The 23,728-nt window shown below is 44.0% G+C and overlaps 3 protein-coding genes across 3 annotated transcripts in view; all 3 read left to right on the top strand.

Annotated features, from left to right (window-relative positions):
• LOC143030905 (uncharacterized) overlaps positions 1 to 23,728 on the top strand; it is a 159,510-nt gene that overhangs the window by 31,708 nt on the left and 104,074 nt on the right. The window lies entirely within an intron of this gene.
• On the top strand, positions 10,321 to 12,214 carry LOC143030899 (uncharacterized). The gene has a single exon (XM_076194141.1). It carries the CDS (start codon positions 10,643 to 10,645, stop codon positions 12,074 to 12,076), a length of 1,434 nt encoding a protein of 477 aa, XP_076050256.1. The 5' UTR covers positions 10,321 to 10,642; the 3' UTR covers positions 12,077 to 12,214.
• Positions 22,259 to 23,728, top strand: part of LOC143030906 (uncharacterized) — a 30,997-nt gene continuing 29,527 nt past the window's right edge. Inside the window, exon 1 of the mRNA XM_076194148.1 lies at positions 22,259 to 22,320. The gene's annotated coding sequence lies outside the window, so the exon portion shown is untranslated. The remainder of the gene's footprint in view (positions 22,321 to 23,728) is intronic.

Here is a 23,728-nt window from a genome sequence, read left to right as displayed (position 1 = left end):
TTTCTGAAGGGAATTGACAACATTAGAAGTGACAATTTTTTCACACTATTGGTTATTATTTCTCAATTTGTTTATTATTATTTATCTGTCCATTTATTATTATTTACTATTTACCTGATAGGTTATCATCTAACTTTACCTATTTATCTATTTATTTTTATTTGTTATTTTCTTATCATTATATATTTTTTCGCATCCGACCGAGTTATGGACCTAAAGGCCTCCTGTCGGCATGCTTCTCCTTTGTGCATACATACATATACCAAGGATTTTTCTTCCTTACAAGGGAGGTAGCCAAAAAGGAAAAGGCATGAAATCATTCCTACCCATTCCATCCCTGAATACACTCCACACCCCTCCACCCTCCCTCTTATCTTAGCACCTCCTGGATGATGGGTCATTCCTGCACCTTGTCCACTGCCCTGGGTCAGAACCAGTGTCGCAAGACACAGCACATCCACAGCAAGGCCGCTTCATTAAATCGGCGACCCCCCTCTCCGTCCCCCCCCCCCATGCATAAAAGGAGAAGACGGGGAGAAATCTCTTTGGGCTGCGTCAACTTTTGCTCAAACATACTACCTCACCCCCCACCCCCGCCCATTCCACCTCATTCATCACAACATCCTCCATATACAACCATTCTCCATTCATCCCTGTCTTCTGTCCTCTCCCGTCCTTCCTCAACAGATATTCCCCTCTTCCCCAAAGCCCCCTTCACCCCATCCATCCACCTCATCCTAGGACGTCCCCTCATGTTCAGTCCCTCCACATCTTCCTTCCATACCTCTTTTACTGGTCTTTCTTCACTCATTCTATCCATGTGTCCAAACCATCCTAATACTCTTTCATCAACCCTATCTCCCAATTCCCTTTCCACCCCTGTTCTCCTCCTCACCTCCTCATTTCTCACTCTATCTAGCCTAGTAACCCCCACCATACTTCTCAGACACCTCATCTCAAACACATTCAAACTCCTTCTCTCTTCCTCTCTTATGTTATATGTCTCTGCCCCATACAGTGCTGTTGGCACAATCACTCCTTCATACAGTCTCCTCCTGGCATCCATTCCCAAATGTTTATTCCTCATTACACTCTTCAATCCACCAAGGCATTTACTCGCTTCTCTCAATCTAAATTCTACCTCCACCTTTACTCCACCTTTTCCTGCCACATTTGCACCCAAGTATCTAAAACTATCCACTTCCTCCAGTTGCTCTCCCTTAATAATCACCTCCAGTCTAGTGCCACTTTCACCCCTTGTACATCTCATCACCTTACTTTTACCCACATTTATCTTCAGCTTTCGTCTATCACACACTCACCCAAACTCAGTCACCAGCTTCCTCAATCCCTCCTCCGATCCTGCCACAAGCGCAGTGTCGTCCGCAAGCAACAACTGGCTCACCTCCCACTTTTCTCCATTTTCTTTAACCATCTCCAATCCCTGACCCACTACCCTTGCATTTACCTCTCGCACTACCCCATCCATGAATAAGTTGAACAGCCAGGGCGACATAACGCATCCTTGACGAAGTCCCACCTTTACCTCGAACCACTCACTCTCTCCATTTCTAATCCTGACACAAGCTCTACTACTCTCATGAAAACTCTTGACAGCTCCAAGAAGCTTTCCTCCTATCCCGTATATCCGCATAACCTCCCACAGTGCCTTTGTGTCTACCCTGTCGTAAGCCTTTTCCAGATCCATAAAGGCCCAGAAAACATCCTTCCCCTTTCCTATAGCTTTCTCACATATCTGCCTTACCACCAAAATCTGATCTACACAACCTCTACCTGTCCTAAACCTACACTGTTCCTCACCAATTACTCCCTCTGTTCCTCTCCTAATCCTCTCAATCAAGACCCTCCCATAAGCCTTCCCAACTACACTTAACAAGCTAATTCCTCTGAAACTACTACATTCACACTTGTCCCCTTTTCCCTTGTAAAGTGGAACTATACAAGCACTCCTCCAGTCCTCCGGCACTCTACCCTCTCTCCAGCAAACATTAAATAACCTCACCAACCAGTCCACCATCACTGTACCTCCTTATTTTTAGACATTCTGCATGGCATCCATCCAGACCAGGTGCCTTACCTGCTTTCATCATCGTAACAACTGCCTTCACTTCATCCTTCTTTATTTCTCCTCCATTCTCCTCACTCATCACTCTCATTTTCTTAGCATTCCCCACTGCAACTATCTTTCCCTCCCTATCCTCCTTCACATTTAGCAACTCCCTAAAATATTCTGCCCATCTTCCCCTTACTCCCTTCTCCTCCATTATCATCTCTCCATCTGCACCTTTTACCTTTTCTTCTCTACTTGATTCGCCTCCTCTTCCTCTCTTAATTTCTTTCCAAAACATCTTTTTATTACTTTCAAAATTTTCTGTCATACTCTTACTCCACTAAACATCTGTTCTCCTCTTTGCCTCCTTTACCTTTTGCTTTACTTCTCTTTTCTTTTCTTTGTACCTCCCTATGACTCCCTCGTCCTATTTTGTAACCAATCTGTGAAAGCTCGCTTCTTCTCTTCAACAACCTTCTTTATTTCCTCATCCCACCATTCACTACCCTTCCTTCTATTTCCTCCTGTCCTTCTTGTTTCACACACCATCTTTGCACACTTTGTGACTCCCTCCTTGAATCATCCCCATTCCTCCTCCACTCCTAGCTCTACTCTATCTTTCACTCCCTCCCACTCCTCCTTCAGCTTCTTCTTGTACTCCTTCACCTTTTCCTTTTCATTTAAAGAGTTCACTCTAAGCACCTCCCTACCTTTTGTCCCTTTCCTCTTTCTCCATCTATCCTCCACTCTCAACTTACCTTCTACCAAAAAATGATCTGATATTCCCCCACCCTCTCCCCTCAGCACATGTACATCCTTAACTCTTCCTATCATAGTTCTATTTACCAATACATAATCCATCAACGCTCTATCTACCACCCTTCCATCCACCACCCTCTCCCATGTGTGTTTATGCTTGACTTTCTTCCGAAACACTGTATTTGCTATCATCAACTCTCTAGACACATTTCCACCATCAACTCTCCACTACGATTCTTTCCTGGAACTCCACATTTCCCAACCACTCCATCAATTGGACCATTTCCTACTCTAGCATTAAGGTTTCCCAGTACTATTACATTGACGTTTCTCCCTAAGTCCTCTATTCACTCATTTAAATCTATCCAAAAGGCCTCCCTTTCTTCTACACTCTTCTCACTGTCAGGCCCATATGCACTTACAAAGACCCACATCCCTTTTCCCAGTTTCACCTTCATCCACATTATCCTTGAGGAAACCTCCTTCCACTCCACTACACGTTTTCCTATCTCTTCACTTACTAGAATAGCCACCCCTTCCCTCCCTCACCCTCTCTTCACTCCTGATAACCTCCCACTTACACTCACCCTTCCTTTTCAACTTAGTTTCACTCAAAGTCAACACATCCATCTTTCTTCTCACAAACATACTACCTATCTCTTCCCTTTTACTCTCATCTGTACCACATCCACGCACATTAAAAAACCCAAACCTTAGGGTGCTGTTCCGAAAACTCCCAGACCCTCTTATGCCTTTGCTTTTTCATTTAGGAATGTGCCCTGTGGGGCTATAATGAGAAGGATGCCTAGTCCCACTCCCCATCCCTTTCTTCTCGCCTCTTACGATCCAAGTGGGAATACTTTGTGGCAGTATTCTTTTCCCCCATCACAGGGAAATTCCCCCACAGCAAAAAATACTCAAATTGGTACAGGACAGCAGCAAGGGGTTGGGGGACATCATAACGGAGGGACAGTCGTAGTATAAAAGTGTCATAATTTCTCTATGAAGAGTTTTCCTCTATCATAGACAAAATGATGTGTGACTCTGGTCCGCAGGGGTGCCCCATATAGACCCTAAAGTATCAACTGCATGCTACTTTGCCACAATAACAAGCAGCCAACACCCCAGACGGTAATCCTTTAAATTTGAAATGGTTTGATGTAGGGGTGGGACATGGAAGCTCCCACTCAGCAGGCGGGTGTAGTATACCACATTGGATGTTTGAATTGTGATGCAGATTATATAGGAGAAACGCATAAGAAACTCGCCACTAGAATTGAAGAATATAAACAGGCAGTTAAACGGAAAGATGCAGCCTCAGCACTTTATAAGCACATGAACGAACTACAGCACAACGTTGACTGGGAAGAAGCGACAGTGGTACACAGAGGCAACTCGAAAAAAAGGAGATTATTCTTAGAAGCGTGGACGACAAAAGAAGTTAGCGTAAATAGGTGCATCGACTTAAATTCAATGTACCTGTGCACTTGGAGCACAATAACACTCTCAACATAACGTGAGAGAGTACATGGTGGACAAAGGTCACAGTGTGTATGAACGTGATTTAGTTTATTTCCTTTTTCGTGCAAGTGTGTATTTCACTTGTACAAGTTGCATTTCATTGTATATATTCTTTTGTTAACATAGGAGAAAGCTTGGCGGAACGCTGTGTCTTCTTTTTTGTTTGCCGTTAGCCCAAAAAGTCATCTCCAAAACATTCCCTATATGACGTACGCAAGATTTTGACAGCAAAGCAAGTAGTGTGCCTCTACGTTAACAGTTCCTTTAATTGGTCTAGTTTTTCATTGGTTCCGATCGCAGCTGCCAAATTGGTAGATTATAAATAAGGTGACGTGTCAAACGTGTTCAGTGTTTACATTCTCTCATGCCAGACTTGCAATATCTATAGACATAAACCGTTAGTCGATAAGATAATCTTAAAAGTTTGTTTTAGTACTGGTTGATTGAGGGGCAGGGTTGAATCCACCCTAACCCCCCCCCCTCCATGTAGGTGACAGTCCCACTACGAAGTGCATCGTAGGTAATTAATAGTTACTCCTTTGGGTAGGAGAGAAGTATGGAATTTCAACCCACAACTAGGCCAACAAAGCGAACACCGCAATAATGACCAGTTGACCATTTTGATAATCGATTTTACTATGTGTTTTAGGCAAATTATTCTTATAATAGAGGATGGCATGTATGAAATGGTTTGTGTACAAAACACTAACAGTCCTACTTTTACATATCTCAAAAAGTTAATCTCATTTTTTTTTCAGGAAGGTATCAACAAAGAAAACCCGATGTGGCATCTATAGCTCAGATATCTCACAAGGCATCTTAAACATCAAGTGATGACCCACACAAGAGAGAAGCCTTTCTAGTGTGACCTATATTTTGCAAAAGATTGTCACATATATAACATGATGACCCACATAGTAGAGAAGCCTTTCCAGTGCGACTTGTGTGGTTCTGCTTTCTCACAAAGCGTAATCTCAAACATCATATGATAACCCATTCAGAAGAGAATCCATTCCATTGTGGCATGTGTGATTCTGCTTTCTCCCAAAAGGTTTACCCCGAACGTCACATGATGACCCACATAGGAGAGAAGCCGTTTCAGTGTGGCATGTGTGATTCTGCTTTCTCACGAAAGAGTCATCTCAAATGTCATATGATGACCCACACAGGAGAGAAGCCATTCCAGTGTGACATGTGTGATTCTGCTTTCTCCCAAAAGAGTCATCACAAACATCACATGATGACCCACACAGGAGAGAAGCCATTCCAGTGTGACATATGTGATTCCGCTTTCTCACATAAGAGTCACCTCAAAAGTCACATGATGATCCACACAGGAGAGAAGCCTTTCCAGTGTGACCTGTGTGATTCTGCTTTCTCACGAAAGAGTCATCTCAAATGTCACATGATGACCCACACAGGAGAGAAGCCTTTCCAATGTGACATGTGTGATTCTGCTTTCTCACGAAAGAGTCATCTCAATGGTCACATGATGACCCACACAGGAGAGAAGCCATTCCAGTGTGGCATGTGCGATTCTGCTTTCTCCCGAAAGGGTGATCTCAATCGTCACATGATGACCCACACAGGAGAGAAGCCTTTCCAGTGTGACTTGTGTGATTCCGCTTTCTCATATAAGGGTGCTATCAAACTTCACATGATGACCCACACAGGAGAGAAGCCATTTCAGTGTGACTTGTGTGATTCCGCTTTCTCACACAAGGGTAATCTCAGACGTCACATGATGACCCACACAGAAGAGAAGCCATTCTAATGTGACATGTGTGATTCCACTTTTATACAAAAGGGTGATCTCAATTATCATACGATGACCCACACAGGAGAGATGCCATTCCAGTGTGGCATGTGTGATTCTGCTTTCTCACGAAAGGGTCATCTCAATCGTCACATGATGACCCACACATGAGAGAAGCCATTCCAGTGTGACCTGTGTGATTCCGCTTTCTCACATAAGGGTATTCTCAAACATTACATGACTACCCACGTTGAAGAGAAGACATTCCAGTGTGACATGTGTGATTCCGCTTTCTCATAAAAGAGTGTTCTCAAACATCACATGACCACCCACGCTGAAGAGAAGCCATTCCAGTGTGACTTGTGCAATAGATATTTTTTAGGAAATTATTTTCTGAAATGTCACATGATGATCCATACATGAATGAGCCTTTTACAGTGTGACCGGTGGGATGAAGCTTTCCGGAATAAGGATGATTTGAAATAGCACGTGATGACCCACTCCGGAGAAAGAGCCTTGCCAGCAGCTTGAATGAGCAGTATATTATTGTGGCAATGCAGTTGATACTCCAGGGTCTATGAGGGGCGGCCCTATGGACCAGAGGCACACATCATTTTGTCTGTGATAGAGGAGGACTCTTTTTTCACAGAGAAATGATGACACTTTTATTATACTGCGACTGTCCCTCCGTTATGCTCTCCCCTAACCCCTTCTTACTGTCCTGTTGCACTTCTCTGAATATTCATTTATTTATTTATTTTATTTATTTTTTCGCGTATCCTGTGGTAGGGGACAGAATGCAGCCACCAATTATTCCCTCTTGGATCGTAAGAGTCGAGGAAAACGGGACGGGGATTGGGACAATTAGGATGTGTGACGACATACGAGGGACGGACGATGCCGTTGTCAAGGTGGAGTAATGGGATGGCGATCAGTTATAGCTTGGAGGAAGCGGTATACAGCTGGAGTAGTATGCATGAAAATATAGATGTAAGTGCTGCCACCGTCGCCGCCCTTCTAATCACTTTGTGGATATGGCGACTCACTTCTGTTAGTTATAATCTATTGTCCAGAAGAATGAAAATGTAGGAATCCCCTGGGAGGACATATACAAGGCCTAGCTCGAGTTGTGGGAGCGAGCGCCGCGGAGGGTAGGGCGAGGCGCGATTGACGTGAGCGCTATTTGCAATAGTTTTACAGACTTGTACATCGGTTATCATGCTTTCGCGGCTAGTGATCAATAGATCGAGTAAGTTTCCATGTCTTGTGTGCTCTTTTACAAGTTGAATTAAGTATTTGTCACCGAGAAAATCCATCAAGCGACTACCTATATGGCCATGTAGGGTCATCCAATCAATGTCAGTACAATTGAAATCACCCATTATGAACAGGTCCCGGTTGCAGAAACTAGACAGTTCTTGAAACAACAGCTTGTCGTCTGCTAATGATAGTGTCATTGGCCTATATATTGCACCTGCATTCGTTTTTGTCCATTTGTTTGGATTAGTTCAACCCACAAACTATCACATGCATCCTGTTTCACTTTAGAACAGAAGCGTAGACATTACTCTTAACGTACAACAGAACACCCCAACCTTTCTTGTGATTTATATCTTGAAAGTACTTAAATCCCGCAATACCAAATTCAGCTTCAAACTCTCCTCCATTTACCCATGTCTCGGTTATTCCTATTATATCGAGATTTTCGCTTATGACATATACACCTGCATTTCTTGTATGTACTATATAGAATAAAAATGTGATGGTTTGTATGTGTTATATAAAAAGTCATATTAAAACATTTTAAAAATGTGAAATTTTGTTGTACTTTTCTATCAACCTCTCTGGTGAAATTATCGCGGGAAGTATCAGCTGCCTGATGCACGATGATGCATCACCATACTCGCGTTTTACAGCAGTATTGCTTGTTCTCTTCCATTCTGAATATTATAACCACAGAAAATATGATGATCAGGCCAATTCACAGAGTTTTGGAGTCACTCGGCCACAGCTACAAAATAAATATAACCATGACGCAGATGCCGGCATCCTCATACAAGTATAGGGACAGTTTCCCACATTTTCCGCCAATGTCATTTTATCGCATGCAAGGGGACACCTTCCAATGTTTTGTTGATTTCATAATAATTATTAATATGCTCTAAGGATAATGTGACTTATGGATATCACAATTCAAAATCAGAAATCAATATATTAAAAGAAAAATCATGAATGAAATGGAAATGCCCATCATTATCGAGTCCTATATCAACATATAAAATTATGAATATTTCGTGATTTATGATTATATACAAAAAGGGGCTGCAGTCTGATAACAGTTACTCAGTCATGAAGGCGACTGCCAATTACCGTCATACCTTTACACGCACTCCCGACACGAACCACGAATAATAGTAGTAAAGTTAGACGAAAGCCTTTATTGGCTTCACTGTTGTAACTAAGATAGAACTTTGTAAGTCACATGGTAGAGCGGTCAGTCCCCGTTCCCTCCCTTGCATCCTATGCAATCGTCAGATTCACAAGACTAGGGTTGGGTTACAAGTGCTAAGGGAAAGTAGTAGGACGGACGGCAGGAAAGAGACTGCGGTATGACCAACCCCTCCCTCCTTCACTACCTCCTAGAGTGTAATAACACTGTCGCCCTGAGAGGAGGAAAACCAATCGACGACACGGCCCCCCGATACTATGATTACTGCCCTGCTGTCTAAATGGTAATCTTGGCCCGTTTGAATACACATTAGATCACGTCGCCCTCTTCGTTTTTCCTGTGTAAGTTAAAGTGCATACACATCTCTACGTAACAGATTGTTATCCAGTTCTTCAACCAGCAGTGGTAACTATATTGATATAGGCTTGGAACAATATCCAACAAGTCCTACATTAGCAATCAAACCCCACATATCTTCACATCATAACCGATGTCCTCAAATAGTTTTAGTATGCCTGTGAGCAAGACTTCTATTTCATATATGCCCATTCCTGGATAAAAAAAAACACCAGTACCGCTATCATCTCACCACTACTTCCTACATTGAGCAGGACTTTTAATTAAGTAAACCACAGCTTGTGAACGGTCAGATCGTAAGGAGGTGGATTTGTGTATTATGAAACCAAAGCAGATTAGTTACCCCTTGATAGAGCTTATGATATCAAATATTTTCGTTAAGTAGGGGTAAACCATGTAAAAACATTTCTTAAAGTGCCTTTGAACATTTGCAAGAATATTTGAAATAGTTTAGACATCTGTGTCACTAAAATTGTAAGCAAAGAAGGAAACCACACAGGTAGAGAAAATATTATTGTAAGCGTTTGCCAGACAGAGCCTACATGACTAGATTGATGCCTGGAAGTTGCAGGCCATTATGGCTGTAGCTGTCTAGGTGTTGGATGCTTTGGAATGCTGTAGGTCACTAATGAGATCAAATTAGGTCTTGTTCTGTTGAAAGAAAGCCAGCGTTTCAAAAATTGTAGAGGGGGCTGTCAAATAACCATAGCCCCTTAAGATCTAGGAAGTAGTTAACAGTATATGCTGATGTTTTAGAACAATTCCAAGTTTTTGAATAAGAAATTTGACTATGGTGTGGAATTGTGTGTATGTGAAGATGCATGCTAGTCTTTTCTAATCACCACTGATGTTACTGTTGATTTGTGGTACGATTCATGGCTGGGGTTGAAAATACTGAGAATGATAAAGCTAGTTGTGATATAGGCAAGAATTGCACACTTGAGATTTAACATAATGTAACCTAACCTAATTGTTGGTAACTATAAAGATGCTCGTCTTAGTGTTTTGAAAATTGTTGCTGATGTTACTGTTACGAAAGCGGCCCCTATTGCATCCTGTCGACATCGTGACATAGGAGATGACGCTTTCGTCGTGATCCTTGGCGCCAAAGGTGGACGCCACCTGGAAGCACGTGACGTCGAGCAGCGACTGTGATTGGTCGAGGCGTGCTTGGCGAGGCTGCGTGGGCACGCTATCCCGGGGAGGAGGGAGACGAGCAGCACGTGTGACGGGAGAAGGCGTCGTGGTTCTCGCTCGGATTATTATTGCGTTTGTAAGCTGTAGCGAAGCTTCGAGTAGCCTTGCGAGGGTTGGCAAGTGACCCGAGGTGCCTCCTACAGCCCAGTATTCTGTTGTAGTGACTCTGTGTAAATAGAGGATATAAGTCTACTTTGCGTTTTCGTCGCCTGAGAACTCACCACGGGACGAGGTGGCGAGTGTGAGCGGAGCAGAGCTCGGAGCATTACCGTCACGTCTCTTAAATGCAACGGACCTATGAATTGAAATCGGGTGACAAACCTCCAGTCTCTGGGGGGGGGGGGTTTGTTACAGTGGTGTCAGAAGTGGGATCTGTAAGTGTAAGTGCATTTTAAGTGCGTCGCGGTGATCTATCGAGTGTGAGCGGGAAAAGCCGCGATCATTTTGTCGTGACAGGTGACAGGTCCAAAGTGTTGTGCCCAGCTAAGTGGTATTGTGGTCGTTTTCAGTGCCGTAGAGTTATTACACTAGCATGGCTGATATGGAAACCACACTAGCAGACGTTATAAGGGCTATGGCGGAGCAAGGAAGGACACAGCACGCTGAACTGCAAGCAATGGTGAACCATGCTTTATCGGAGCAAGGAAAAGCACAGCAAGCCGAAATTCAAGCTGTGGCGAACCGTGTTGACAGTGTGTTCAAACAGGTGTTTGGACTCGTTAAGGAGGAGTGCTCGCGGGTGAAAGGAGAACTTTTAAAGGCAGTTTTCACCAAGGACGAGGTGAAGGGAGAGGTGGAAAAAGTGGCCAGTGACCTTAGGAGGTATGTGGATGAAGTTGTGGCAGCACAAGCGCCCCCTGCCCTCTTCCGGCATGAGGATACGCTGCCCCGGGAGAGTGAGCAAGCTAGCGAGACGGAAGATAGTGACGAGGACGAAGCTAATAGTCGGCACGAAAGACTCAAGAGCCGTTCTCCATTGGCAAAGGCGTCTCCGTCTCCCCCAGGTGCCCCGGCGAATGTTTTGTCGCCTCCGCCATCCCCGCCAGCCTCGGTAAAGTCGGGCCTCTCGGCTGCCAGCTCCACGTCACGGAGGCTAGGGAGTGGGACGAGGCGCCGCCCGCAGGAGTTCGACGGGACAGTGTCTTGGGAAGCGTACAAGACACAGTTCGAGCTCCTGGCTAGCGCCCACCAGTGGAGTCGACCTGAGATGGCCATGCAGCTTGTGTGGGCGCTCAAAGGCCCAGCGTTGGAAGTCCTGAACCAACTGCCAGCCACCCAGCGGAGCTCCTATAGTAAGGTGACGGCGACGTTGGAGAGGAGGTACGGGCATCAGCATCAAACTGAGGTGTTCAGGACAAGGTTCCGGGCCCGGGTAAGAGGCCCGGGAGAGACCCTGACACGCTTAGCGCAGGATTTGGAGGTATTGGTGCGCCGTGCGTACCCGGAGGCCAGTGAGGAGATGATCACCATTCTCTTGCGGGATCAGTTTGTTGACGCTATCGATAACCAGCAGCTGAGGATATACGTCCAGCAGGCGCACCCCAAGGACCTACAGGAGGCCCTGGCGAGGGGCCTGGAGATGGAGTCGTTTCTCCGGATTACGCGGGAGCGACCCAGCTGGAACAGTGACTCATACAAGGTGAGAGCAAAGAAGGGGAAAGTGGACAAATCCCCCTCTAGACCTGCATCACCCTCAGGTGAGTTCTGGGGTAAATGCTACTCTTGTGGGCAACAAGGGCATTCCAAAAAGTACTGCCCGCAGGGAACGCACGGCGGAAAGGCTGTCGGTGCTGGAGCAGGGCCGCATCGGTACAAACCCTGTTGCTGGAGTTGTGGTGAGGGGTATAAGACGGCAGGGTGTGCCATCGTCTCCGACAAGGATAGCAAGAAGGTAGCGGGAAACTGGGAGGGGCTGGCGGAAGGGGTCGAATACCAGCCGGAAGACGGGAGACCCCAGTCCGTTTAAGTTGCCGCGCCGAGGGCGCCCGGACCGTTCAGGTAGGCGGGCAAGTGGACGGCAAGTCTTGCTGCTTCACGGTGGACTCGGGCGCAGAACGCACCTTCGTGCAGGACGGCATGGTGGCAACTGGACGACCCCCGGTGGCCCAGCAACAGCTGTGTGGGATTACAGGGCACTGCACGCAGCTGAGGGGACCAGTGCATGCCAGGGTAACGGTTGGCAACACTGAGGAGCATCTTCCTGTTTTTGTAGCTGACGTCGGGGAGAACTTGCTCGGTCTAGACTACCTCCAGCAAAGCAGGGCGGTGCTGGATTTCGGGGAGATGACCATGTCGGTCGGAGGTGACGTGGTGCCGCTTAGGGAGGGCGCCGTTGACGCAGAGGAAGCCCACACTGTACCACCACCCGAAACCAGCCACCGTTGCCGTCTAAATGAGGAGCAGGAAGGGGAAAGCCTGGGCCCGGACGAGGGTGGTGGACAGGCGACTGTGATCACGGAAGGTCACTTCGAGGACACGCAGGGGGGTAACACTGAAGTCCCACCTCATCTGCAGGATCTATTGCAGAGGAGCTCGGTATGTCTGTCTGGGGAACAGGTTGAATAGGTGAGGAAAGTGTTGACACGGTATGCAGACGTCTTCTCGAAGGGGGATACCGACCTGGGCCGGACCAGCCTGGTGAAACACTGCATACACACAGGGGATAGTCAGCCGGTCAAGCTGCCGCCCCGAAGGATCGCACCCGCCCGTCGGCTGGAAGTGGAGAAAGCCGTGGAGGAACTGCGCGCGCAAGGGGTAATTGAAAAGTCGGCTAGTCCCTGGAGTGCGGCCGTCGTACTCGTTAAGAAGAAGGATAGGTCCACCAGGTGTTGTGTGGACTATCGGGGCCTTAACGCGGTGACAACCAAGGACTCGTACCCTCTACCAAGGGTGGATGACACTCTTGACGCGCTCGCGGGAGCCCAGTGGTTCTCGACCTTGGACTTGAAGTCTGGTTACCATCAAGTGGAGGTAGCGGAGGAGGACAGAGAGAAGACAGCCTTCTCGTATGGGCAGGGGCTATATCAATTCAAAGTGATGAGTTTTGGCCTAGTGAATGCCCCGGCAACCTTTGAGCGCCTGATGGAGCGTGTGTTGGATGGGCTGCTCTGGAAAAGCGCCCTGGTATATTTAGACGATGTGCTAGTGTATGGGAATTCATTTGAGTGTGCTCTGGAAAGGCTTAAGGTAGTATTGGATAGGTTTAGGGCAGCAAATGTGAAACTCAGCCCGAAGAAGTGCTGCCTTTTTCAGAGGGAGGTGCCTTTTCTGGGGCACATAGTGAGTAGTGAGGGGGTGAAAACAGACCCTGGTAAGGTAGAGTCGGTTAAGGAGTGGCCGGTTCCGCGCAGTGTGACGGAAGTGCGCGGGTTTATTGGTTTGTGTACGTACTACAGGCGGTTCGTCAAGGGGTTCGCACAAATCGCAGTACCATTCCACCACTTAACTCGGAAAGGGGCCTCCTTTCACTGGAGTGAAGAATGTCAACGGGCCTTTGATACATTGAAGGAGGCTCTCGCTAACTCCCCTGTGTTGCCGTACCCGGACCCCACGAGACCGTACGTGTTGGATTGTGACGCAAGTGCTGAGGGAGTAGGGGCTGTCTTGTCTCAGGAGAAAGATGGACAGGAGTGGGTCGTATCCTACTTTAGCAGGAAGTTCTCAGCACCAGAGAGGAATTATTGCGTCACCCGTAAGGAGTTGTTGGCGGTGATTCTGGCGATTGATCACTTCCATCCTTACCTGTACGGGGCCAAGTTCAAGATCAGGACCGACCACGCCGCTCTGAGGTGGCTCAAAAACCTCAGAAATCCGGAGGGGCAGTTGGCTAGGTGGATTGGGAAGCTGGAGCAGCACGACTACCACATCGAGTATCGGCCAGGGAACATGCATAACAATGCTGACAGCCTGAGCCGCCGTCCCTGCGATAGCGACTGTAAGCATTGTAGCCGCCGTGAAACGGAACCTGTGAGCGTGAAGGCTGCTGCTCTTGCTGTTGACACGAAGTGGGGAGAGGACCTCAGGCAGGCCCAGCGAGATGACGCTGATATTGGGCCCATAGTGACACTGAGGGAGGAGGGTGAGAAAAAACCGCCCTGGGAAAGTGTGGCACCGCTAAGCCCGGCAGCGAAGGCGTTGTGGCAACAATGGTCAGTGTTGCGAGTGAGTGAGGGTGTGCTGCAGCGGCAGTGGCACTCGTGTGACGGCAGTATATCCTTCTGGCAAACCATTGTTCCCATTAGTATGAGGGAAGCGTTAGTGCGCGAGGCTCACAGTGGCAGTGCGAGTGGCCACTTCGGTGTGAAGAAAACCCTGGGGCGTTTAATGCAGCGAGTGTACTGGGTGGGCATGCGGAAGGACGTGAGCGAGTGGTGCAAATCTTGCGACGTGTGCTGTGGAAAGATGGGCCCCGGGAGGAGGTCAGCTGCTCCTTTATCAAGTGTATCAGGTTGGGGCGCCTATGGAGAGGGTGGCGGTGGATATCCTAGGGCCATTTCCTCAGACGGTCCGAGGTAACCGCTTCGTGTGTGTGGCCATGGATTATTTTACGAAATGGCCGGAGGCATACCCGCTGCCGAACCATGAGGCCGCCACCGTGGCAGGCGTGTTAGTGGACGAGTTTTTCGCCCGGTTTGGAGCTCCGCACGAGCTACACTCCGACCAAGGAAGGGAGTTTGAGTCGGCAGTATTCCGGGAGTGCTGTCAGTTGCTGGGCATCAAGAAGACTCGCACCACGCCCCTGCGGCCGCAGTCGGACGGCATGGTGGAACGCTTCAACCGCACGCTGGGGCAGGAGTTGGCGAAGTGTTGCCAGGAGAGTCAGGAAGAGTGGGACTTAAAAATCCCCCTGCTTCTATGGGCCTACCGTTCAGCTGAACATGAGGCAACCGGGTACACGCCAGCCCGGTTGATGTGCGGGCGGGAGCTGCGGATGCCAGTGGACCTTGTGACTGGCAGGCCGCCGGACGAGGACATGCCCACTTCGGTCACCCAGTACGCAGCGGCCCTCCAGGACCGCCTCCGTGAGGTGCACCATCAGGTGAGATCTAACCTGAAGGTGTCGGGCGAGGCGATGAAGGATCGGTACGACCGTCGAGCTACGTCACCGCCCTTTAACGAGGGGGATCAAGTGTGGTTGCACAACCCTCGGCGTAAGAAAGGGTTGTCTCCCAAGCTCCAGAGCCCCTGGGAGGGGCCATATGTGGTGGAGAAGGTCATCTCGGACGTCACCTTCAGGATCCGCCAGGGGGCAAGGAGGAGAGCATTGGTGGTGCATGCTGATAGGCTGTGGAGGTACCACGGTCCTGGCAACTTCTCCTGGGGGGAGCGAGCTTCTCAATCGAGCAGCGACGAGGAGGACGGGGACCGAAACCTGGGGGACGACGAGCCATGGATGGTGGGAGACGACGCGTCACTGACGGTGGGGGCGGACGGAGACCCGGACCCGAGGGGGACCGCGTCACTGGTGCTGGAGGAGATTGCAGCAGAGGAGCTGTGTCCCTTAGAGGGGGCACTCACAGACGTCGACGCTGGGTTCGTGGTAAGGAGACCCAGGCGGGAACGTCGTCTACCGGTATGGAGTGAAGATTACGTCCTTAGTTAGTTCTGTGATACCAAAAAGTAAATTTTTAGTTTCTCTTTTTGTGATGTATGTATGTATGGATGAGGGAGTTGGGGAGCGAGGTTGCTCCATCTCTTTACAGGTGGGGGTAGTGTTACGAAAGCGGCCCCTATTGCATCCTGTCGACATCGTGACATCGGAGATGACGCTTTCGTCGTGATCCTTGGCGCCAAAGGTGGACGCCACCTGGAAGCACGTGACGTCGAGCAGCGACTGTGATTGGTCGAGGCGTGCTTGGCGAGACTGCGTGGGCACGCTATCCCGGAGAGGAGGGAGACGAGCAGCACAGGTGACGGGAGAAGGCGTCCTGGTTCTCGCTCGGATTATTATTGCGTTTGTAAGCTGTAGCGAAGCTTCAAGTAGCCTTGCGAGGGTTGGCAAGTGACCCGAGGTGCCTCCTACAGCCCAGTATTCTGTTGTAGTGACTCTGTGTAAATAGAGGATATAAGTCTACTTTGCGTTTTCGTCGCCTGAGAACTCACCACGGGACGAGGTGGCGAGTGTGAGCGGGGCGAAGCTCGGAGCATTACCGTCACGTCTCTTAAATGCAACGGACCTATGAATTGAAATCGGGTGACAAACCTCCAGTCTCTGGGGGGGGGGGGGGTTGTTACATTACTATGAATTTACTGTATCAAAATATGGGCTGGCAGATGGGCCGGAAACATATTCATAATCATATTACTCACCGCTCCATTAACACACTGAAAGACAACACACTGCTACGTGCCAGACCCCCTGATATCCACCCTTCTGAATCCTCTCTCCCACGAAAGGACAGAGTCCGCTTGGCCAGACTGCGATGCGGTCATCACCCAGCACTTCTAAGCTACCAGAAGAGGCTGGACGACCGTGTTGTGAACAGCTGCCCAGGATGTAATACTTCACCCCACACCATACAACACATAATGGAGGACTGCATTATACACAATCATGCAGCAAACAACACAACATACACTCTATAAAGGATTTGTGGGAAAACCCAGTTTCGGCTGTGGCATTCCTTGGGGAGACGGGACTGCTCGGACAGACAGTCTAGGCTGGCAGATGATATAGTGAAGGGTTGCAGACTGGCAAACATATTTGTGAATACTTAGAATTATGTAGAATCATAACTATACATTATTGTAAAAGATAATATGTATGGAAGAGAATGAAAATTATCTTGTATTAACTTATGTTGTATCGAATACAAGAAACAAATTGAACAAATATAATTGAAAAATCTATTTGCCATAAGAGAGAGAGGGACTGGGTAGGTTATATATGGTCAGAATAGGAGAATATTGTGCTTGATTTATCATTTATTTGAACAGTGTTGTCATTTCTTTCATTAATCACTGGCTTTGCATGCGTCTCTAAATCGCAATACTTATTTCCCAATGCAGTCCCCAGATGGGGGTGGTTGGGGGTTTAGTACAAATAAGTGATTTCCACTTGAAATGGAACACCCAATTTGGTCAAATCAACAGGAAAACTGTTGGGAAAAAATATATGGATCATGTCAAGAACAGTGACCCCAATGATCCTCATCTAAAGAATGGCTATCCCAACATCACCTAACGCAACCCACAGTATTCCCTAATTCAGATAATGTCAAGATTAGCGAACCCAACATATCTATATCAAAAACAGCAAACCTGATTATAGTAATATAAAGAATAACGAACCCAATCATCTTTTTAAAGAATAGTGAACCCTGCTGTGATTGTGTTCTCTAATCTTAGGTATGGTCAGAATTGGATAAAACTGCTTGTTTTATTGTTTATTTAAACAGTGTTGTCCTTGTTTCTCTCATTAATCACTGTCTTTGCACTCCTCTTTAATTCTAAATACTTATTTCCCAATGCACTCCCCAGACATGACTGGTAATGGGGTTGGGGTTGGTACAAACAAGTGGTTTCTGATTGAAACAGAAGACCCGATTTAATGAAGTCAACAGGAAAACTGTTGTAAAAAAAATCAAATCTTATAGCCTGTTGGGTGTTTTGTGAGTATTGGGATTTGCATCCTTAAGTGTAGTGTGACTCTGGATAATGTAGTACATTATTTTTTTACCTAATTTGCCTCAAGTTCATTGTGTGAAGCTCTTGTAAACCAGCAAGGTGATATTTTCTAAAGTCAGGTATTATGTACAAAATGCCACAAGACAAAGGTAATCCCTGCATAAAGACACAAACAGTTGCATATTTTGCACTTCTATTTTATTTCCCAACACAGAAATAGAAAACTGTACATATAATGTTGAAATAAATTAAGCGGATGACATTAAATTGTTGATACGCCAGGTTGATCGGATGTTGAAACTGGTGCCTGCAAAGAATTCCGCATTTGGTCTTGGGAGACTTTTTTGTAAGTTCTTTTACTCCCGTCTCCGATGTTTCTGTGTAGGTTGGCATGTTGCATCCTGTGCAATTATTGGCCACATTATTGTCTTCCCCTTTTAGGGAATTAATTAACGTATCCATACAGAGGAGGTATTATTTTCTAAACAAAATAATAATAGTAATAATGATAATGAAATAATGATAAAATGAAAACTAGAATAATAGTTGTTCAACTTTTCATACTGTGCATGATGGCTTTATATTACTTTGGTCATACTCTGATTTAACACTTCATTTGTAATTGGACAATTCTAATAGTTTAATTTTTTTTTTATTTATTCTTGTTATCATACTATATCCATTTAATTTTTGTATGCTTTTAATGTATATATGAAATAGAAGTGCAAAAATATACTTTTTGTGCAATTTTGATCAATGAAATAGAAGTGCAAAATATAATGGTGATTTTATCCTTGATGCATAATATGAATGATTTATTCTACATCTATAGAAATTGTTTTATGATAATAAGCAAGAAAATGTAGGGCTGTGGACATTGTCATGTGGCATTTTGTTGCATATCCTTTCCAGCTTGTCAGTTTCTGTATTAATGACCATTTCTCTCATGATTCTATAGATGGTCAGTAGGTCACCTACAAAGGATTACAAAGGCGGAGCATGCCGACAGGAGACCTTTTTGGTCCATATCTTGGATGGAAAAAGAAATCATATTAACAATAAAATAACAATAAAAAAACTATAATAATGTATGCAACAAACAAAATACATTAATAAATGCATAGGTATAGTTGAATAACCAACAAACAGGTAAACAGTAAAAAATAATGAATTGACACATAACTAATAATAAATGAACATCAAACAGACAAATGATAACAAAACAAAAACAAATAATATTAGATCAATTATAATCATTACAGCATCTTGCTTAGTCTTAAAGCTTCGAACTGAACTACATTGCACTACCTGTGCAGAAAGTTTATTCCATTCATTAACTACATGGTTGGCAAAGTTGTTTCTACCTACTTCCAAATTGAATCTATTTCCAGAGAGTTTGAGACCATTGTTTCTTGTCTGATTCTCATTCAATGTGAACATTTTGTCACTTTTGATGCTGTCAATTCCCTTTAGAATCTTAAAGACTTGTATCAAGTCACCTCTGAGTCTATGTTTTTTTAGGGAAAACAGATTCATATGTTTTAGTTGATTTTCGTATGATTTATTTTTGATATTTGGAATCAGTTTTGTGGCTCGCTGTTGTACTTTTTCCAGTCTGTCAATATCTTTAATGAGATTCTGTGACCATACAGAAACGGCATATTCCAAATGTGGACGAACTAATAATTTATATAGCTTGTTAATGAGTAATGGACTTTTGAAATCAAAAGATCACGCAATCAGTCCTAGAATCTTATTTGCATTCACAGAGGCTGAAATACACTGCTTGGATGATTTGAGGTTGTTACTGATAATTACACCGAGATCTTTTTCACTATCCACTTTTGTTAACAAATTTCCAAATAACTTGTAATCGTACTTACTGTTGTTTTTACCTATGTGCATTACCTTGCATTTACTCATTTTAAATTTCATTAGGCACTTTTCAGACCATTGCTGTAATTTATCTAAATCTTCTTGAATATCTAATTGATTTAGGTGATCATTTGCCATTCCGCACAGTTCTGTATCATCAGCAAATTTGGAAACAGTAGATCTTAGTCCATGGTCTATATCATTTATATATACTATGAATAGAAGTGGCCCAGGAATGGAACCCTGAGGAACTCCACTTGTAACATTTTTCCATCTAGAAGTTTTTCCATTTAAAACAACTCTCTGTTTTCGACTATTCAACCAATTACTAGTCCAACTTAATAGGTTACCACTTATTCCATGTAAAGCTAATTTAGTAAGTAGTCTTTCGTGTGGGACAGTATCAAATGTTTTTGCAAAATCTAGATATATTAAATCTATATTGTTTCTTTTGTCATAATTCAATATAACTGTGTTGTAGAATTTGAGTAAGTTAGTCACGCAAGAACGTTTCCTTCTGAAACCATGCTGGCTGTCATTTATCAAACGGTTACTTTCTAAATGACGTTCGATAGCATCTCTGAAGATAGTTTTCATTATTTTTCCTACGATTGAAGTCAAACTTTGTAGGCCTATAGTTATTTGGTTTATTTTTGTCACCTTTTTTGAATATGGGAGTAACGTTAGCTAGCTTCCATTGTCTTGGGACATCTCCGGATATGATGGATTTCTTGAAAATAATTTCTAATGGAACAACAATCTCATTTTTCATTTCCTTTAAGATTCTTGGATTCCAACCATCAGGCCCTGGGGTTTATCAACTTAAGTTTATCTATACACCTTATAATTTTCTCTTTTGTTATGGTTACCGTAGTAAGTTTACCCTAGACTTTTCACAGGTTTCAGTTTGGAGTTCACTTTGAGGTGTTTCGTTTTCGAATACCGAGCTAAAATAATTGTTTAACATATTACACATTCCTTCATTTGAATATTCAAGTTGACCGTCAGCAGATAATAGTGGACCAATGTGATTCCTAACAACCTTTTTATCTCTAATGTAACTATAGAATTCTTTGGGATTCTCTTTGGATTTATCAGCGATGTTCATTTCGTATTGTCGTTTTCTTTTTCTTATTGTCTTTTTTAAATCTCTATGTATTGTTACATAACTTTCATAGTCATTAGGTGCACCCAAGCACTTATATTTCTTATAAGCCTGTCTCTTTTTAGCAATACTTTTTTCAGTTTCTTTGTTGAGCCACTCTGGGTGAGACTGATTTGGGGGGACGTCTATCCTTAAAGGGAATGTAAGCATGAATCATCTTAGTGAGCATATTTTGAAATATTTCCCACATCTGATCTACAGGTCTTTTGTTTAATTTTGCCTCCCAATCTGTAAGCTGAAGCTCCTGACGTAGACCTATGAACTGAACTTTACTGAAATCGGGTATTTTAGAAACACAAGTATCTATTCTAAAATTTCAAGGAGTTTGAATCTAAGTTGTGATCGCTATTTGCAACAGATTCACTGACTTCTACATCAGTTACTATGCTTTCGCGGCTAGTGATCAATATATCGAGTAAGTTTCCATATCTTGTGGGCTCTTTTACATGCTGAATTATGTAATTGTCACCAAGAAAATCAATCAAGCAACTACCTATATGGCCATGTTCAAGGGTCATCCAATCAATGTCAGTAAAATTGAAATCACCCATTATCAATAAATCCCGGTTGCAGAAACTAGACAGTTCTTGAAATAGCAGTTTGTTGTCTGCTAATGATAATGTCTTTGGCCTATATATTACACCTATATTCATTTTTATCCATTTGTTTGGGTTAACTCAACCCACAAACTATCATATGTGTTCTGTTTCACTTTCTCTAAAACACAAGCATGAACATTGAATTTAATGTTCAACAGAACACCCCCTCCTTTCTTGTGGTTTCTATCCTGATGAAAGTGTTTAAATCCCACAATATTAAATTCAGCTTCGAACTCTGTACCATTTAACCATGTCTCAGTTATTCCTATCGTATTGAGATTTTTTTTTTTTACATACACCTGTATTTCTTGAAATTTGTTCCTAATACTACGAGCATTAAAGTACATGGTTTTAAGAAACTCGTGATTATTTCTTTTTGACACATTTTGAGTTTCAATATCATGTCTTACATTATCATTTTGTTTTTTATTTATATACCTTGCTCTATATTAGTATTTGGTCCTTCATTGACATTCAATGCCTCATTAACATTTCTCCCATCAAAATTAACACTTCCCCCATTAAGTTGTCCAGCTAGCGTAAAAATTGGAGATGAGGCAACGCTACTCTAACAACAGCGCTCCAATGTAGCAAGTAGCGTATAAATTGGAGATGAGGCAACGCTGCTCTCAGAACAACGCTCCAATGTAGCGAAAAAAATGTATATATGTGGGAATGCGTGGGCAAAACATACTCTCATGTTTTAAGTATGTTAATATCTTGTACCAATTTCTAGTTATTGGGGTAATGGCCGTTACTGGATGTAATAATCGCCCATCCCAAGAACCCAATGTTTAGGAGAAAAACATGAGGAACCTAAGGAAGATGTTAGTTGGGTAAAAGTAGCTATTCATTGCTAATGTAGCTATTCGTTGGAAGCGTAGCTTAATAACAATAACAAATATGGCTGATTCTTAGTTCAGTGCCGCAATCCCTACATAGAAGGTAATCTGTGTGTTTGTTATTTGATATTATGCGTTATTTTTTTAGACATCTTCTGCAACAATCATTACTCCATGTGTAAATTCTCCCCACCCAAAAACACCGATTTCCCACATTTCCCCCCAGATCGTTCGGGAGGAGAGGTAGGTAGGCCTAAGTGCATTACTTACAATTAATATCTTAAAAACTACTCAATTGCGCAGGAAATGAAGTACACCATCATTCATATCACAACATTTATCACACATAAGCCAGATATCAAATTCTATGGTTGGGTGAATTGGTAAATTGTCCCCTTTCAGCGCACATTATGGTTATAAAGTCTATTCCATTTGTTGATCACTGTTGTAAATCAGGTCTTGTCTATTTCCTTCCTAAACCTAGATTTGTACAATTTCATTCCATTATTTACTATGAGTCCTGCCCTGCTAAATGATAATCTTGACCCGTTTTGATATTATATGATATCACGTCGCCGTCTTTGTTTTTATAGTTTAAGTTAAGGTGCATAAAAATCTCTACATAACAGATTGTGGCCCAGTTTTTCAATCAGCAGTTTTGAATATATTGATATATGCTAGGAACAATATCCAACAAATCCTATATTGGCAATCAAACCCCACATATCTTCAAAATATAAACGATGTTCTTAATCGGCTTATTATGCATGTGAGCAAGACTTTTATTTTACACATGCCCAATCCCGGATGAAAAAAAAAGAAAAAAAAAGAAACACCAGTACCACTATCATCTCACCACTACTTCCTGCACATAACGACTGTTAGTAAACCACAGCTTGTGAAAGGTCAGATCGTAAGGAGGTAGATTTCTGGATTACGAAACAAAAACAGATTAGTTAGCCTACCCCTTGATAGAGCTTATGATTTAAGCATTATTAGCTCTGTTGTGACAAATATATTCGCTAAGTAGGGATAAACCATGTAGAAAAAAAGTGCCTTTGTACAGTTGCAAGAATATTTGAAATAGTTTAGACATTTGTTAGACGCTGAAGAGTGTCACGAAAATGATAAGCAATGAAGGAAGCCACAGACACAGGTAAAGAAAAGATTATTGTAGGCATTTGCCAGACAGAGCCTACATGATTAGATTGATGCCTGGAAGTTGCAGGCCATTATGGTTGTAGCTGCGTAGGTGTTGGGTACTTTAGAAAGAATGCTGTAGGTTAGTAACGAGATCAAATTAGGTATTGTTCTGTTGAAAGAAACCCAGCGTTTCAAAAATTGTAGAGGGGGCTGTCTGCAGGGAGGTTAAATTTTGTAACCTAACATGTCTTGGTGTTTTAAAAATTGCTGCCGACGTTACAATGAATTCATTGTATTTAAACATGGGCTAGCAGATGATATAGGAAAGGGTTGCAGACTGGCAAACATCTGTGTGAATACTTAAAATT

Source organism: Oratosquilla oratoria, chromosome 12, assembly GCF_046742065.1.
Source record: "Oratosquilla oratoria isolate Oo_2021 chromosome 12, ASM4674206v1, whole genome shotgun sequence".
Lineage (NCBI taxonomy): Eukaryota > Metazoa > Arthropoda > Malacostraca > Stomatopoda > Squillidae > Oratosquilla > Oratosquilla oratoria.
The sequence above is the reverse complement of the archived record's forward strand: the minus strand, read 5'-3'. Positions and strand labels throughout refer to the sequence as shown.

What these genes read in the sequence shown, in the direction of transcription:
- LOC143030899 (XM_076194141.1), top strand. Translation starts at nt 10,643, where the DNA reads ATGGCTGATATGGAAACCACACTAGCAGACGTTATAAGGGCTATGGCG.